A 17,719-nucleotide genomic window follows, 5' to 3' on the forward strand; every position below is an offset into this window, starting at 1 on the left:
TACATAAAAGTAATATATAAAAATAATTTAAAAGAATTCCGTAAAATCGAATTCTTCAAAAATTATGAAGGAAATCTGTTTAGGACATCAAGTCCAAGTTAAAAAAATATATGGCAAACCACTAACCTTCAATAAGAAATTCTTAAAAATTGATATAAAATATTTATAAAGAAAACATAATGAGTTAATGCTAGTGCTTATACAATTCCAAACCGTAAGGATTATACGATAAATATGTTGTAGCAAAATAGTCTTTCCTTGAAACTAATCTAAAACTAGGCTATGTACGTAGGGACCGGGTTATTGATGTGAGATGGGTCACTTGGATTTGGTATTCCATATTTTTGATCATTTATTAATAATTAGATTTTGAGTAGAGTAGAAATCCAAGTATATCATTACGATGACACTATTTCATTTGATATACGATGAGTTATTTCATTTTTAGTTGAAGTTTCAATCTTGTTTTCTATAAGGCTATTTTGAGTGGTCGCATAAGACCCTCCATAAGAAAATGTGGCAACTCAAGTCATTTCCTGATGTTGATGGATGAGTACTGTAGGTGATGATATGGCCATCTTGACCCGTTAAGCACTCCGTATGACCTAAGGTATTGGGTGTGAGCAACAACTCAACAAACTTAACTGCTTATCACTTTTGCAATGTAAAACTATCATCAAATTGTCTATAAAGCAAATATTATATAGTTCTGAAGATATATTAGTTATGAAGAGAAGGTGTTGCTATAGCCAAAAGAGGAGTCTTCTTACGAATAGCAAGGCCAGGTCGTTCAGTCATATCTAGATCCTCTTCCTTCCCATTGGGTAACTCCCAGTCAAACTTGAGCAAAAGATTGGCCAACACATTCTCATTTGTAGTCATTGCAAACGCAATCCCAGGACACCCCCTCCTTCCAGCACCAAATGGAATCAAATCAAAGTCAAGACCTTTGTAATCAATTGCACAATCCAAAAATCTCTCAGGTTTAAACTCATCGGGTTCATCCCACACTTTAGGGTCTCTTGCAATGGCCCATGCATTAATGATAACACTAGTTCCTTTCATGACATCGTAGCCCATGATTTTGACATCTTGGCTGGCAACACGAGGAACTAAGGTTGGGATTGGAGGATGAAGACGAAGAGTTTCTTTAAGCACGGCTTTTAAGTATTTCATGTTGTCGATATCATCCTGGTTTATGTGTGATTTGCCTTTAAGAACCATCCTTACTTCATCCTGAAGTTTCTTGAGAATCTTTGGATGTTTTAGAAGTTCTGTAAATGTCCATTCTAGTACTGTTGCTGTTGGATCTGTTCCAGCGGTATATGCATCCTAAGATATAGCAAAGCTTTGTTACCATTAATTAAATGTAACGTATTCATTCTGTATATATATATATATATATATATATATATATATATATATATATATATATATATATATATATATATATATATATTAACCGCTTATGTTTTATTATTTTTGAATGAACATTACTATATATCTTGCTACATGGAGGCCTCTTGATAAAGGCCGAATCCATGAGATGCAAGAATTATAAAATATATACAACAACTATACCCATCTAAATAAATTATTGAAGAATTTTTCAAATCTTGTTGCCACTCATTATGGACCGACTCGAAAGGACAAGCTAGTTTTGTGTGAATCTATTGTATGTGGACTAAATTGGCTTAACTTTTTTGTAAGTTTTTAAATTTATACCATTTTTAGATCAATATATTGAACACAACTTTATTTTACCACGTATATTTTTTCTTTAAATTGAATTGAAAAAGTAAACCACTTTGACTAACCGATTAATTATTTTAACCATTTATAGACAAAATTTCTGGATCTGCCCACTATTGCACGTTTTAGTACGAACGTTTTAGATTAGACTCATGGCCGATTTTCTTACTGAAGAAGGGCCACCCGAGTCAATTTGATTTACTTAATCTGTCTTTTTTGTAAACAACAAATATCATAAATCAAGATGTTCAAGTCAAGATAGAGGAAAGAGAGTTACCAAGAGGAGTGCTTTAATTGCAAGTCTGTCAAGACTAGTGTCTATCCTATCATCCTTCTGAATCTTAAGCAGTATATCAACGAAGTCTTCACCACCACCACCACCTGCCGACTGTTTCTTCAGCCGCTCCTCCACCACACCCTCCAAGAACTCATCCACCTCTCTCGCCACCCTCTCGACTTTAGCATTCATCCCTCTCAATCGATCCACCCATGCAAGTTGAGGAACAAAATCCTCCAAACTAACACCACCCAACAACTCGAAAAACTCGTTCAGCATATTCTTAAACTTCCTCCCACTCTCCCCCTCGCTATACTTCCTTCCAAACGTCAACCTACACACCACATCATTCGTAAGCGTCACAAACATATCACTCAAATCAACCACCTGGTTACAAGATTTCATGATTTTTTTAACAACAAAGGCGATCTCTTCATCCCTCACTTCACCGCTAGATTCCACCCTTTTGTTGCTCAAGAGATGGAGAACCATTATGCCCTTGACTTGCCTCCAATACTCACCATAAGGTGCCACCGAGACTTCTTTCAGCTCGTAGAGCAGTTTCCGCCACATTTTCAGTTCCGGTCTGTTGGCAAATACGAGATCTAGTGTTTTCATTATCTCCGAGGCTGCTTGGGCTGATGATACCACCAAGGTTGGGATGCAGCCCATGTGGATGAGCATGAGTGGACCGCCGTGGAGTTGGGATAACGAATGGAGGGAGCGGTGGAGGAGTGGGCTGAGCTGGTGGAGGTTACCGATCACCGGCAGTTTTGGTGGTGAAGGTGGTAGGTTTTTCTTGGTTGAAGGTCGACTAAAGTAGTATAGTTTGATGAAAAAGAACACTAGGATTACCAAGGAGGAAACATAAACCAAAGGATTCATTGTTTCGTTTTTGGTGGAACTCAACAAGAGAAAATGTAGCGGTTTGGGGGCCTTCCATCGTTTCTTCTATGAGTCTATTTATATTTTAACTTATATTTTTATACTTATTAAATAATAATACACAATAATAGAAAACTTTTTTCTAACACATCAAAAAGAAGGTCAACAATGAATTGAAATACTAAAAAAAAAAAAAAACCAAGTAACCAACGACAATTCATGCTTTGGATGGAAAAAACTAAAGAAAAAAATTTTGAAGTTTTATTTTTTAATGGTGTTTTATTTTGAACATATTTTTTAATTTTAAAAAAAAGAAAATAATTTTAAACCAACCACGGTTATTTATCATTTACATGTTTTATTTTACACATAAAGCAAATATAAAAAATTGGCAAGGATATAAAATCAAAATTTAAATTTAGAAGGATGTAACATGTAATGTTAAAAGAAAAACAGATATAAAAACAATTTGCATTTTGCACTCAATTTGTGCATGTTGTGGCCACGAGGCGGCTTTTATTAGGATGAGTTTTAGGACCCATTTAATCCACTTGATATAAATTGAAGCTTATCAAGATATTTATTGTACCAATTCAATTTCTTTTTCTTTTTGACCTTTTGAAATTTGATGCTTTTAGGGTCTTATTTATGAAGGAGATGTCTCATTTAACCCACTCAAACTCCGCTGTAAACTCGTCATCAAACAAGTAAAATTTGGAAATGATTACCATTTTATATTATTTATCCTTTTTATTTATATTTCTTTTCACATTAAAGTAAATAAAAAACATAATTTAAAATATAAATAAATATTTTACATTAATTAAAAAAAACAAATTTAAATCCTAAATTACTTAAAAACACGTAAAAAAATTAAAACTTAAATTACTAAAAAAACATAAAAAATACTAAATAAAACATTATATTACTTAGAAAACATAAAAATTTAGAACATAAAAAAATATAGAAATACTAAAAAGTTATCCATTTTATTGAAAATATGTGTTTGTTTATATATAAAAAATATGTAATATATATATATATATATATATATATATATATATATATATATATATATATATATATATATATATATATAGAGAGAGAGAGAGAGAGAGAGAGAGAAATTTTAATTTCAGTTTGAAAGGTTTTTTTTATTCATTTTCAGTACTTTCAAACAGTCAAAAAACTCTTGCATGTCCATTGGACACCGGAGCGGTGTTCACGCGTGACTTGGTTGTCCACCTCAACTCTAACGCGTCTTTTTAACACCCACTCCGGATAGCCTTACAATTAATACTAAAGAGTAAATTTCACTAATCTTTATTATATGGTTTGGTTCAATTTATCTCATCATTTTTAGGGTTCTTGAAACTAAGATTGACATACATATTTAGGACGGTCAAATAGGATAAGAAGGTAGTGATCTAGATTTTCGGTGAAGATCTAACGATTTAGGGTTTTTTTTTATTTTATTTTGAACATATTTTTTAATTTTAAATGGTGTAACTTATTTATTATACCGATATTTTTTTATATATATTAAGCAAATATAAGAAAATGACAAGCATATAAAATAAAAACTAAAATTTAAAATGATCTAATATATAGGAAAATAACATATTAGCCCCACGATATTTTGCATATATGTTCATTCAGTCCCTTAAGTATTTTTCGTGCTTTTGAGATCATTAATGTTGTTTTTGTCGGGTCAATTTAGTTACTTTAGACAAAATGAAGGGGTAACTCGATTACCTCTTTGCCACATGGACATTGACCCATTTTTCCTTTCCATTGACTTTGAAAAGTCAAAAAATTCATCATCCTCCTCCTTCTCTCTCAATCCGATTCAGGAATTCAAAATATATGGAAGAATCAAAATTTTGATCACAAGCACCAAGTAAAAGAAGGGTTAGTTATGTTTTCCCTTTTGGGTCAAATGTTACACGCTCCGATTGAGACAGTATTAGAAGAACACACAGTAGCAGTTCGATGAACAAACTCGTTTCATTGCAGGATGGCTTATGATCCCCCAAATCCATAATAACTGCCTCTACCTTGCAAGTTTGTTACAAACATGAATCTAAAGATAAAAGAAAAGAGAAAGAGAACAAAATGAAAGCTTTTATCGAATAAAGCATCCTTCGGTAATCAGTATCACTCAAAGACATAGTCATAGATATCAAGGTAATACCACCACTTGCTGCTAAAATACATATCTACATTTAAACTGAAGAAACCCTAAGAACAATCTAAACATAAAATCCATAATTAATGATAAATTAAACAAAAAAAGCACAAACAATCAAAATCAGATTGAAAACATAATGTATGACATCATTATCATCATCAAGACCGACGGAGCTTTGACACTATCAACGGCGTTGCTGGCACTACTATTTTTGGAGTCGGTCGTGGGGCCAACTAACGAAGTAAGAACGACGGTGGGAGATAACGTCAGAGGAGAAGTAAGTTCTCGACTGTAAGATATAAAGCGACGTCGAATTGAGAACTATGCTAGGAACATACAAAGCGGTAAATCCATAATCAAGTGTGACGAAGTCTCCGACCATCTCAACCGTTAGATTGTACTTTCTGACACTGTTCGTCGCTAGGGTGCTAATCGGATCCTCCGTTGTCTTCAACGAGCCTTTTGGAGTATAATTAGTGAGAGTGGTATTGTAACAGTTCAACAAGCTCTACATTAAACTTTTTTAATTAATTAAAAGTCACTACCGGTAATGGTAGGTTAGAGGGACCAAATAAGCAGGTCACTAGCAACTTTGTTCCTTCATAAAGCACGAAAATAACTTAGCGGACTGAATGGTTAAATGTACAATACATAATAGGGCTAATATGTCATTTTCCCTAATATATAATATAGAAAAAAAAGATATAAAAACTTTGTGCATTCAGTTTGTGTATGTTGTAGGGCCAACCCAAGCCAGGTTCTCCAAGTACGCATGCACAGGGCCCAAAAAATCATAGGGCCTAATTTTTTTTATCATTTATTGTTGCATATGTTCATTTATTGGATCAAAAAAAGGTTACTCTTTCTCTACTATCAGCCGATGTTGCACACAATAAATGAGGGAGTAGGAAAGAATTTTTGGAAAAAGAAAAAAAATACGTTTTGGTTTCTTCTTCACTGATAATGCAAGCATACATGGGGCATTCTCCAAGGGAAATTGTTGATGGTAGAAATCATTATAGAAACATTATTATTCATTTATTCATCATTCGATTCAATTCCAATTTCTGTTATCGAATATCACTATATATCAGAGACGCAATCAATAGACAATAATCTTATTTCTTTTTCTTTGTTCTCAAATCTCTTAAGCAAGTCAAGTCTTCAAGCAATGATTTTACTTTACAATCAGAAATTCAGAGGTAATCACTCATCATTCATCAGCAATATCAGTATATATAGGAAGTGTATTTCTGATTTTTAGAAGCTTCAAATTCGTTATCTACTTGAGGTTTCGAAATCAGAAGGTAACATTAAAGTATTTCTGATTTTTTTTCATGGGTTTGTTAAGTGTTACTGAAAAGTGCTTAGTTTTTTTATTTCTAAGTTCTGATCAATTTTTCTTTTTCTTTTGCTTCCAAATCAGTAATCAGTAAATCAAAAGAACAAGGATATTAGTTTCGAAAATTAGAACTTAGAAGGAACAAGGAATTGTGGAAATCAATTTATGATTTTTAAAATTACAAGCAAATAAATTTCTTCTTTTTTAGTTTTTGTTTCTGATAAATTTATCTGATTTGTAAACAATAAATTCTTATTTCGTTTCTCATTTTGGATTTCAGATTTTTTATTTCGTTTCTGATTTGGGTTTTTGATTTCTGATCTCTAATTTCGTTTCTAATTTTGGTTTTTGATTTCAGATTTCTTTAGAAGCATATCATTGTTTTTCTGATCTAAAGTGTCAAAAATTAGTAGGTAATTTTCTTATTTATGGTTTTCATTAGAAACATATCATTGTTCTTTTTTTTTCTAACAATAAAATATATGATGCTTATTTGGATTCTGATGTTTTTTTTACAGTATGGATACTCTTTTGTTGATTTGAAGTGTTGAAAATCTAGAACCAAGAAGAAATCTACAAATCGCAAAAAAGATCATTTCTTTCTTTTCTATAGGTTACAATGCCTCCTATATTAAAAAATATGAATCTAGATATGAAAACTGTAAGCATAAACAAAGAATTTACGAATTTAATAAAACTCAAGCAGGATCTATGGATAAATTTATAACAAAAAAAAAAACACAAAACTTTTTGGAAAATGAAACACAAAATGTTAATGAAGCTAATCTAAATGATAATAATAATTTTGATGTTAATGATAATGTTAGCGATAATCTTTATGTTAATGATAATGGAAATGTTGATGTTGATGATAATGTTGATTTTCACACTTTTGATATATTTGATCCACGAAATTGGGATGTTCTTGATTCTAACATGATAAATATTTTAGCATTTAAAGATCCTAAAAGAGATTTATCTATTATAAAAGGTCCTAAAGTTAAATATTTAAGAATATTTTCTGCAACATATTATACCAAAACTTGACCAAATTGAGAAAAATATGATAGAGATTGGTTTGTTCATTTTAAAGAAATTAATAAAAAAATTTGTTTTGGATATAAAATATTTCGAAAAAGGTGTGGAAAGGGTCAATTCGCAAATATTTGTTTTAGGGATTGGATACATCTTAACAGTAGAATTAAAGAGCATGAAACTAGTATGGAACATATTAAAAATATTAATGCTTGGTATGATTTGCATTTAAGATTACCAACAAAAAACAACTATTGATAGTGTGCCTAAAAAACAATTAGAAAAATAAAAAGTTCATCGGAGACAAGTTTTGTTCAGAATTATCTATATTGTGAGATTTCTTGCTAAGCATAATATAGCTTTTTGTGGTACCAATGAGAAATTGTACGAAGATAGCAATGGAAATTTCTTAGGGTTATTTGAAATGTAGACTGAATTTAACATGGTTTCTTATAAGCATATACTACGTATTACTAATGAAATTGGTATCTATAAACATTATCTTGGGCATACAATACAAAATGAATTAATACTTTTTCTTTCTTCATAAATAAAATCTATGATTATTAAAAAGATAAAAAAATGGAAAATATTTTTCTATAATACTTGATTATAATCCCGGTATAAGTCACGAGAGCAAATGATTATTATTTTAAGATATATGGATGTCTTGCCAAATGTTATTTGCATTGAAGAATCTTTTTTGGGATTTTTAGATGTAAATGATACAACTGGCCAATGACCTTTTCATATTTTACAAAATGAATTGAATTTGCTTGATCTTGACATTAATAGTGTACATGGACAAGGTTATGATAATGGATCAAATATGAAAAGAAAACATCAAGGAGTGCAAAACAAAAACTTTTAGATGTAAATATTAGAGGTTTTTATACTCCTTGTGGTTATCATAGTTTAAATTTAACTTTGTGTGATATGTCTAATACTTGAGGTAAAGTTAAAGCTTTTTTTGGAACAATACAATGTATCTATATAATTTTTGCAAATTCCAATTAGAGATGACAAATTTTAAAAGATAATGTGAAAGTGTTAACTTCTAAATCGTTATCATCCACTCGTTGGGAGAGTCATGTTGATAGTGTTAAAGGTATAACATTTTATACTTTTGATATATAAAAAGCTTTATTTGAAGTAGCCAAAAATGAGAATGATCCAAAAATAATAAGTGAGGCTGAATCCTTAGCAAAAAATGAACTTGGTAATTTTGAGTTTATATTGGCATTATTAATTTATTTATGAAATGTTAAAGACTGTTAATTTAGTTAGCAAACAATTGCAATCAAAAGATATGCTTATTCATAAATGAAAGGGTTGATTTCTTTTTTTTAAGGAATATAGACAAATGGTTTTTTTAAATGCTTTACAAACTGCAAAAGATATTGTCTTGAAAATAGGCATTGATCTAATATTTCCTAAAATATGTGAACCTAAAATAAAATAAAAACATTTTTGATGAAATTTCAAACAATACTTTTTGTAGTGTTTTAGAATCCACGCAAGAAAAATTTAGTGTTAAATATTTTATTTATATTGTTGATCAATCATTTACTTCTTTAACTACAATGTTTGAACAATACTAACAATATGATAAAATATTTGGTTTTTTTGTTTAATTTAGAAAAATTACTTTCATTAGATGATATAATCTTAAATTCTTGGTGTAAGCCTCTTGAAACTTCACTTAAGAAAGATGAACAATTGGATATTTATGGAAATGACATATATGTTGAGTTACAATTACTTTTACATCTCTTGCCTAAGGAAAAAATGGCAGCAACTAGTATTCTAAATTTTTAAAAATGTGTTGATTGTTTTCCTATTACATCTATTGCATATAGAATTATGTTGACTATTCTTGTTATTATTGCATCTGCAGAATGACGTTTTTTAAAATAAAAGATTTTGAAGTCCTACTTATGATGTACAATGAATCAAGAACAACTTAATGGAGTGGCTTTGATGACGATTGAGTGTAACATGTTGGATAAAGTTACTTATATGTAACACCCTGTTCAGGATCATTATGTGATTCAGGGCCATGGGCCGCAATTCAATTATGTAACGGCTTTGGGGCTTAAGGAGACGATGTTTAGACCTTTCGGAAGGAGGCAATGATGTTTATGAGATCTAAACCTTTGAATTGTGTTTTGGGACGAAGTGTGGAATGGGAAAAGTCATAGGTCGGGTTCTTGCATGAAATATGAATTTTTTCGAGAGGTTTTTAGTCCAAGATATTTAGATAATATTGTAGAGCTCTTCAATACATTTCCGTGGAAATAAAGATCGTCAAAATCGGAGTTGAAACGAAGAATTTATGACTATTTGAAGTTAGGAAGGTTTTGGGCTCATTTTAGTACGTTGGGCGTAAATTGAGTATGCTGGGCGGAAATTGAGTATGTTAGGCGTATGCGATCAGTTCCCATTGAGTATGTTAGGCGTATGCGGAAATTGAGTATGTTAGGCGTATGTGATCAGTTCCCAAACCTAATTTGAGGGTTTTGAGCCATATTTAAGCTCCTTAACTCCCCCATACCCATTCCTATCTCAGCCTCCACCCCTTCAACGTCCTCCCATGAAACCTTAACCCTAGTTTGAGCCTTATGAGCAAAAGAAGGTGTTTTTTAGTGCTTTGGAGTGTGTTTGGTGCATCTTGGAGAAGAAGGAACTCATTGGAGAAGTGTTGGTTCCATTGGAGCTTGTAGATCCAGACTATGCTCACATTGATCTTTCTTCTAGAGGTATAATGTTTGAATCTTGATGATGCATTTTTTAGATCTAGCTACTTTTGGGTGTTATGAGCTTTTGATTACTTTAGTTTATAAAGTTTAGATCTTTAAATTTTGTGACCTTGTTGTGGATAAAGTTCGAAACTTTATCCATCTAAACATCATATTGATTCGGATCTAAAGGTTGGAGACTTGGACATAATGGATTAAGTTGAAAGAGAAGCTCGTTTGGTACCTTTGAGACTTAAAAACTAGATCTTGGTGGTTTGGACCATTCTCATGGATAAATTTGGAAAATTTATCCATTATGGAGCTTTTAGGATCCATAAAAATGTGATATTAGTCCTTTTATTCCTTCCATGCAAGTGTCATGATGTCTTAATGGATTAATAAGTTAGGGTTTTAGCTTTTGGACCTTTTCTAGAGATAGAAAGTCATAAAGGTAGGAACGTTATGACTTAGAATGATGTTATAGGACTAGATATGAGTGTTGGATGAAAGGAATTAAGAGAATAAAAACTTAATTGAAAAGTTCCATTTGATCGAGTACGATGGGCGTTGTACGTACTCGTATGGAGTCTCGTCCCTGGATAGTGAGTATGTCATGCGTACGAGCTGAGTACGTTGGGCGTACTCAGCCTGAAGTTGGACTTGTTGACTTTGACTTTCGTTACCGTTGCCTTTTTTACCAAGTTTTACCTTGGGTCAAACTTGAGGATTTTGGGCTATTAATTAAGATTTTATCTGGTTCTAGTGTTAGTGGATTCGCAAGTGCAAGCAATGTAGAAAAAGGATCGTATCTTAGTGTTTCAAAGTTCTTCGATTTGGGTGAGTCTTCTTATTTTGTTCGTGGGCCAAAGACACGAATGTCAGCCCACTAAATTGTGTATGTAGGATGATTGCTCTCCTTGTGACTCTTGTATGCTTGTCTATATAGTAGTATATACGTGCTGGCTAGTTGGGTCTTATTGTCATTAAGGTTGTTGATAACCAATGGGGCGTGCTGTTTTCCCACTGAGATTTCGAGTAGTCTCCAGGGTTGCTGATAACCCATAGATGTTTCTTTGTTTTGTGTTGTGTGTGGTATTTTGAGGAACTCACTAAGCTTTGTGCTTATGATTTTTGTTTTAAATGTTTTCAGGTTTTCTTATAATAAAGGAGGGGCAAGGCTCGATTGCATCGCATCAATGGGAGACTTGTACACGTGATAACTTTTGACAGTACTCTGATAAATGTTTTAAGATTAAATGGTCCTATTTAAAATTTTGTAGTTGTGATTTATATAAACACTTAAATTTTTAATTGAAAATTTTGGATTGAAATTTGGGACGTTACATTATGAAGATGTTATTGAAAAGTTTATTTTAATGAATATTAGGAGGATGGTTGTTTTCAAGTAGAATCCAATTCATTTTTTTGTGTATTATTTTAAATGAAATTCTAATTTTATGTATTTTAAATAGAAAATTAAAATTTATAATTTTTTTGCTTAAATTTTGAGATCTTTAAAATTTCAAGGCCTCTTTTTTTGTTAAATGACACATGGTCTCCAAAATATCAGACCGATGCTAGTATGTTGTGGCCACAACTCATAAGATGGCTTTTATTAGGATGAGTTTTACGACCTTAAACCATTTGTTATAAATTAAAGTTTTTAAAGATATTACTTGTCCCATTTTTTTTAAAAAAAAGTGGATCTTTAGAAGATATTTCTTGTACCAATTATTATACATATTAAATTAAAAGATGACATAGCTTGTGATTTTATCATTTTATGTATTTAATCATATATTATTATAGACACAAGATTTTTTTTTTCGAATTTTCGACTCAATAATTTTTATCATGTATTTAATCACACGTAATTATATGTATTTAATCACATATAATTGATGTAGACAAAGAACAACTTTTGAATCAAAAATGCAAAAACAAATCTTATGCACATAAATAATATGTGGTTAGATAAATATAATTACATGTGATTAAATACACAAAAACAAAAATTGAATAAAAACGTCAAACGAATATTGTCCATATAAATCATATGTGATTAGATAAGTATAATCACATGTGATTAAATACAAGAAGAACTATTGAATCGAAAATGCAAAAATGAAACTTGTCCACACAAATCATGTGTGAATAGATACCTATAATCACATGTGATTTATGTGGAATAAAAATGTCTTCACCTTCTTGATTTAATAGTTGTTCTTGTATATATAATTATATGTGATTATATGTACTTAATCATGTATGATTTATATGGAAAAAATCGATTTTGTCCATAAAAATTGTACGTGGTTAGATACATAATCACATTTTCGCATTTTTGATTCAATAGTTGGCCTCTTGTATTTAATCATATGTGATTAAATGTATTTCATCACATATTAATATATGGAAAAGATTTGGTTTTGTGTTCTTGATTCAATAATTGTTCTCGTGTATGTAATCACATGAGATAATATTTATATAATCAGATATGATTTTTACAAAGAAATTCATTTTTGTTCATATAAATCATTAGTAGTTAAATATATATAATCACATATGATTCAATAGACGAAAAAAATATTAAATTGAGAATGCGAAAATGAATCTTTTGAACATAAATCATATGCGATTAGATAGATATAATCATATGTTATTATATGTATTTAATCACATATGATTTATGTGGATACAATTCGTTTTTGCATTTTTTATTTTCTTAAAATATACGGTTGACCTTATCCGATTTAGACCCAATTAACTATATTTTATCCATTAAATATACTAATATTATTAACCCAATTGCAGTTTATCATTGATTTACTATATTAACTGTTGGAGCATGAAAATGCTCTACAATGTTGAGTGTTTATTAGGTTAGAATATTCCCTTGTATGAAAAGCATATTCCCTCCACTAGTATATAAAGTGGAGGTGATGGTCATTTTATTGTAAAAGTGCACTATGTAGACTTTGTAGATTAGAGAGAGTGCGGTGGGATCTCTCCCTCCATGGGAGAGTTATCTCTCCCAACCAAGAGTGTTCTTGTAATATTTTATATCTCTCTATTTATCTACTACAATTTTACTCACACAGTATGTTCTTCATGTTCATATACGATTATCTTCTTGGTAATATCTTCCGCACCGATCCAATCGATAAAATGGAAACCTACAAGTTGTATCAAAGCGAGACCCTGGAGATCTCACGATTATTTCAAGGGAACGATCCCGATTAGTTTATTATCTTGAAGATTTTCGTCATTTATGGTGATCATCTCAGCCTTCGCAACTGAAAAATCTTGTGTGAGTTATTTACTATTTTGTTGGTGATGTTGCTAGAAAAATAAAATTTTTGTTGCTACTGTTCAATACATTTTTGCTGTTGTTGAATTTGAGTTTATGAAATGAAAATATGTTTGTTGAAGAAGATGAAGTCTCATGTTAAAAAGGTGGTGTTTGATCTTTTTATCCCTTGCAAAAAGGTGTTTAGAAAAAGACAAAAATATGGTTATGGGGTAAGAGATTGAACAATTGGTGATAAGTTTAGAATATTTGATTTTTAGAGTGTTGGGATAATTATTTTGGAATGTACAAGGTGATTGAGTTGGTGATACAAGTGTTAAATGCATGTTATTTCCGAAATAAAATTGGTTATTGGTGTGTGTGGATAAGATTTTCCAAAATGCTATAATTTTTGGAGTAATTTTGGTATATAAATCCCGAGAGTACAAGTTTTGGTTAGTAATGTACAAGATTTTTATTCCGGACGTGTGATAAGTGGCATAGGGTTTTGATATCATGGGAGACAACAATTATTCTCTTGGTCTTGTGCATTTATTGCACTCTATCATGTGTCAGCTCAAGTTATTTTATTTTTTTATTCCGAACCTTTTGTTTTAAAACCAATTCTAGACTCACCCTTCCATTTCCGGAATAATAATAAAAAAACAACCTTATTTTTACTTCGGAACCTAGCCCTTCTGGATCAAAAATTCCAAACCAAAAAAAAATTCCGAACCCTAACCTCTCTTTTTCATTCCTGACCTTATTTTTTCACTCCGGAATTTTCACTCCTAATTTTTTTTTACTCCTAATCCATCCCCTAACTCATTTCTTTTCAAGTTCTTTTCTTTATAACCATTTTTTTAAAAACCAATTAATTTTATTTAACACCAATTTAAAAAAAAACCCATTATTTTTTATGCCAATTATTTTTATTTTATACCAATTATTTTTATTAAAACCAATTATTTTTTTAACACCAATTTTAGCCTCATGGTTCATGACTTCATTCTTCTGGCTGATTGTGAGTGAAGTCACAGTTGGTTCATAGATTATTATTTTTGTGTCTCACTTCTACCGAGCTACTCGCATTTTTACTCATTTCGGACTATTTATATATGGTTTCGTACCATTATTTGGGAGTTCAGGTTTGCATTTCGGTTATCGGCATTACTTCGGTTCACCATTATGATTTTTTAGCAGCGGGTTCATCATATATATTCTACGGTGTTTATTCAGTTCGGCAATACATCATCATGTCTACCCATTACCAAAAAATAATATCCTCATTTTTACGGGTAGAAGCTCACATCAAGGGGGAGCGTGCGATGCTCCATCATATCCAACGTATTTTCTTTCCTATTTTCATGATTATTTTTGATCTTATTGCATGGTAGATCAAAAATACAGGGAGAATCATGAGCATCCATTATGGTTTATTATTGGAGTTTTGACGTTAGAGACATTTGAAGACGAAGATTCATTTAGTAGTGTGATGTGGCACTGATTTTTGGTCTTCACAGATCAAATTTTTGGCATTACTGGATATTCTTCGGATTATGATGATTTATCTTCAGACTCTACACTTTGGGATGTCTCATTTGTGTTTGCATCTGATTCAGATATTATGAATGCTCGTTTCAGATATCATGAGCATCCATTCTGGTTGGTTATTGGTGTGTTTGGGTTCATAACTTTCGAGATTACAGATTGTACAGCTGCTGGTACAAGCCTTAGTACTTTTGTATATTATCGAGATAATATATGGTGTGTTATTAGATTTTTGTCGGCACAATAAAATGAAAAGGGGCTCAAGTTATTAACCAGGTATGTGGGATATCATGCATCAAATTAAAAAGGTGAAAAGCACTATCTCGACACCATCACCACCATTCTCAATTTCCATGATGAATTGGTTTGCTTCTACCAATGATCTCATCAAGCAGACCCATGTTTGCCATGAAAAGCAGATTCAGAGGATGGAGGAGGAAATCAAGAAGAAGGACGAAATGAACCTGATCATCCAGCAAGTCGTCATCAAATTGCTCCGCTTCACTTGGAACATTGTTAACGTTCTGAATCGCAAGTTTGATGAGATGCTTGTTATCCTTGGACACCTGTTTGATCATCTTTCCTCCCAAGCGCCGACTTCCGAAGCTTATGATGCTCTCACTCGTCAACTTAACGTCGATCTTCAAAAGGTGTTTAACAAATTTGATGATCTGAGTGACTATTTGATGCTTTCACCGGTTTATAAGGCCAACGATGCAAGAGGGGGAGACGGTCCAAGTCAACCATGGAAGCCTGCCTCGGTTTTTCAACTTCGAGATGAAGGTCTTGTTTCCGATGATGAAGTCCAAGTTCTTTCTGGACTTCTAGGAAACAATAATGATGATAATGAAGACAGTGAAGAAGAACAATATGTCACAAGGGGGGTACTTGCACTTGAAGCTCCACTGAAGCTTTTCCCAAAGCAAATGACTGAGAAAGAGCATAGAATCTGGTCTGCAGTTTCTTGTCCATCTTCTTTGCCTGATGTTCTTCAAAGAGGAATCCAAATGGCCAAGGCCAAAACCTTCCTCACTGCTCAAGCCTTCCGAGCCACTCCGTCTATGTTGCCACCAATTCCGGAGCCAAAAATTGTTCAAATAGATGAGGGTTCTCCTCTCCGGACTCCAGATGACATTCTGGAAGAACCTCATCCATCCTCACCTCCCAAGCTCACTGTGGACGAGAACACCATGCATGTGATATCCGTTATTAACCAAAGCAAAGAGAAAGGAAAGAAGCCTATCACGGAATCCGGACCTCCACCAAAACAAAAACTTGGATGGTCTCAAGAGGAAATTAACAAAGCTTTAGAGGATAGCATCCGAATCCAAGCACTCAAAGACAATCCTGATCCGATGCGTGGCATTTCTCCTCTCTACCGTGAAGGTATTCTTAAGGATGTTGATATAGTACCCCTTATGTACTATGACATTCCTTTCGATGATTTCGAACAGCTTGATCTTCCTTTCTCACCCTTTAGCAAATTTTACATCAAGTTCGCTCCTCTCCATCCCAGTGACAATCCGGAGGTCACCATCCAGACAGAACGAGAAAGGTTAAAAACCTTGTATGACAAGAATGCACTTCCCCTAAAGGAAGTATGGACGAGGAAGAGGATTACAAAGATTTTTGGGTACGAAAGGAAGGTCCTCACCAAATTCGAACTCAAGTGTCCACTATTTCGATACCATGTTGTCAAAAAAAAAACAACCTATCAAACCATCACCGATGCCGACTTCCTGACAATGAATCCGAATGATATTCTCACTTTAGCTGCTCACTTCCGAGGACTCCAAAATGATGATATCAGCATGGGTGCGTACTATGCTGCTCTAAGCTTCCTCAAAGATTATGTCGCAAAATTTTGTCGACGCGACTATGAGTTAGCTCATCTATTCGGAACTGAAGACTTTGTTGCCAAAATAGAATATGTGCTTCCGGAAGCTGAACTGCTAGCTGAAGGCCCTATTGATGATCCGGTTCTAGGGTTTGTGTACAAAACGAAGAAGATAAACAAAAAGGACTTTTTCTGGGTCCTTGCCAAACACCTGGTTCCAACGAAAGCTCTCAAAAAGTTCATCAGTCGTGCATCCAAGTCTGAAGCTCCGGAACATGTAAAGCAAAGTTTGTGAGTCAGCTGACCTAGTACATTGAAGTCCGAGAATGGATATCCCGAGCCTACACGTTCATCAAAGAAGAAGTGATCTAAGCTGACTTGATTGCTAAGTTCACTTAGGGGGAGATTGTTGGAACCTGAAAGTGAACCTCTAGCAATCTTAAATCCTTTTGCAAATTCCGAAGTTAAGCTCTAGTTCCAGAGTGGTGTCTGCTCCGGAATTCATTTGTGTCCGGATCTGAAGTCTAGATGGTGAAGAGAATATTGAGAGTGAAAGCATTCCGGAATAGATTTTGTGTGCGGAATGTTTGTGCTCTGGAATCAATATTTTGTCTTGATGCATTTAATGTAATTTGTCTTTTGTTTGATATAACTAGTCATAGGACTTAATCTTTTGTCAATTTGGATATTCAGAGTGTCAGATGTAACTCTTTTGTCCAGTCCTATAAATGCAATCGGTTAGTGCCATGTACTTCATTCTCCTATTTATAGGAGCATTCAATGTTAAATCAATTAGACGGATTGTTCAAACCTTTTAGCAAT

At 32.6% G+C, this 17,719-nt stretch overlaps 1 protein-coding gene across 1 annotated transcript; it reads right to left on the reverse strand.

The window, feature by feature from the left end:
* Positions 1–631: 631 nt before the first annotated feature.
* Positions 632–2,986, reverse strand: LOC145102530 (cytochrome P450 736A117-like). The gene is made up of 2 exons (XM_079039949.1): positions 2,030–2,986; positions 632–1,332 (listed from the first exon to the last, which is right to left on the reverse strand). The coding sequence occupies exons 1-2, from the start codon at positions 2,912–2,914 to the stop codon at positions 721–723; spliced, it is 1,497 nt and encodes a 498-aa protein (XP_078896075.1). The 5' UTR covers positions 2,915–2,986; the 3' UTR covers positions 632–720.
* Between the last annotated feature and the right edge of the window lie 14,733 nt (positions 2,987–17,719).

The sequence above is a fragment of the Lactuca serriola genome, chromosome 4, assembly GCF_051521515.1.
Source record: "Lactuca serriola cultivar US96UC23 chromosome 4, Lser_US96UC23_V15, whole genome shotgun sequence".
Taxonomy (NCBI): Eukaryota; Viridiplantae; Streptophyta; class Magnoliopsida; order Asterales; family Asteraceae; genus Lactuca; species Lactuca serriola.

Bases quoted from the DNA above. Each gene is read 5' to 3' on its own strand.
- LOC145102530 (XM_079039949.1), bottom strand. From the start codon at position 2,914: ATGAATCCTTTGGTTTATGTTTCCTCCTTGGTAATCCTAGTGTTCTTT. The intron at 1,333-2,029 runs GTAACTCTCTTT...GCTATATCTTAG, and splicing joins CAATTAAAGCACTCCTCTTG to GATGCATATACCGCTGGAAC.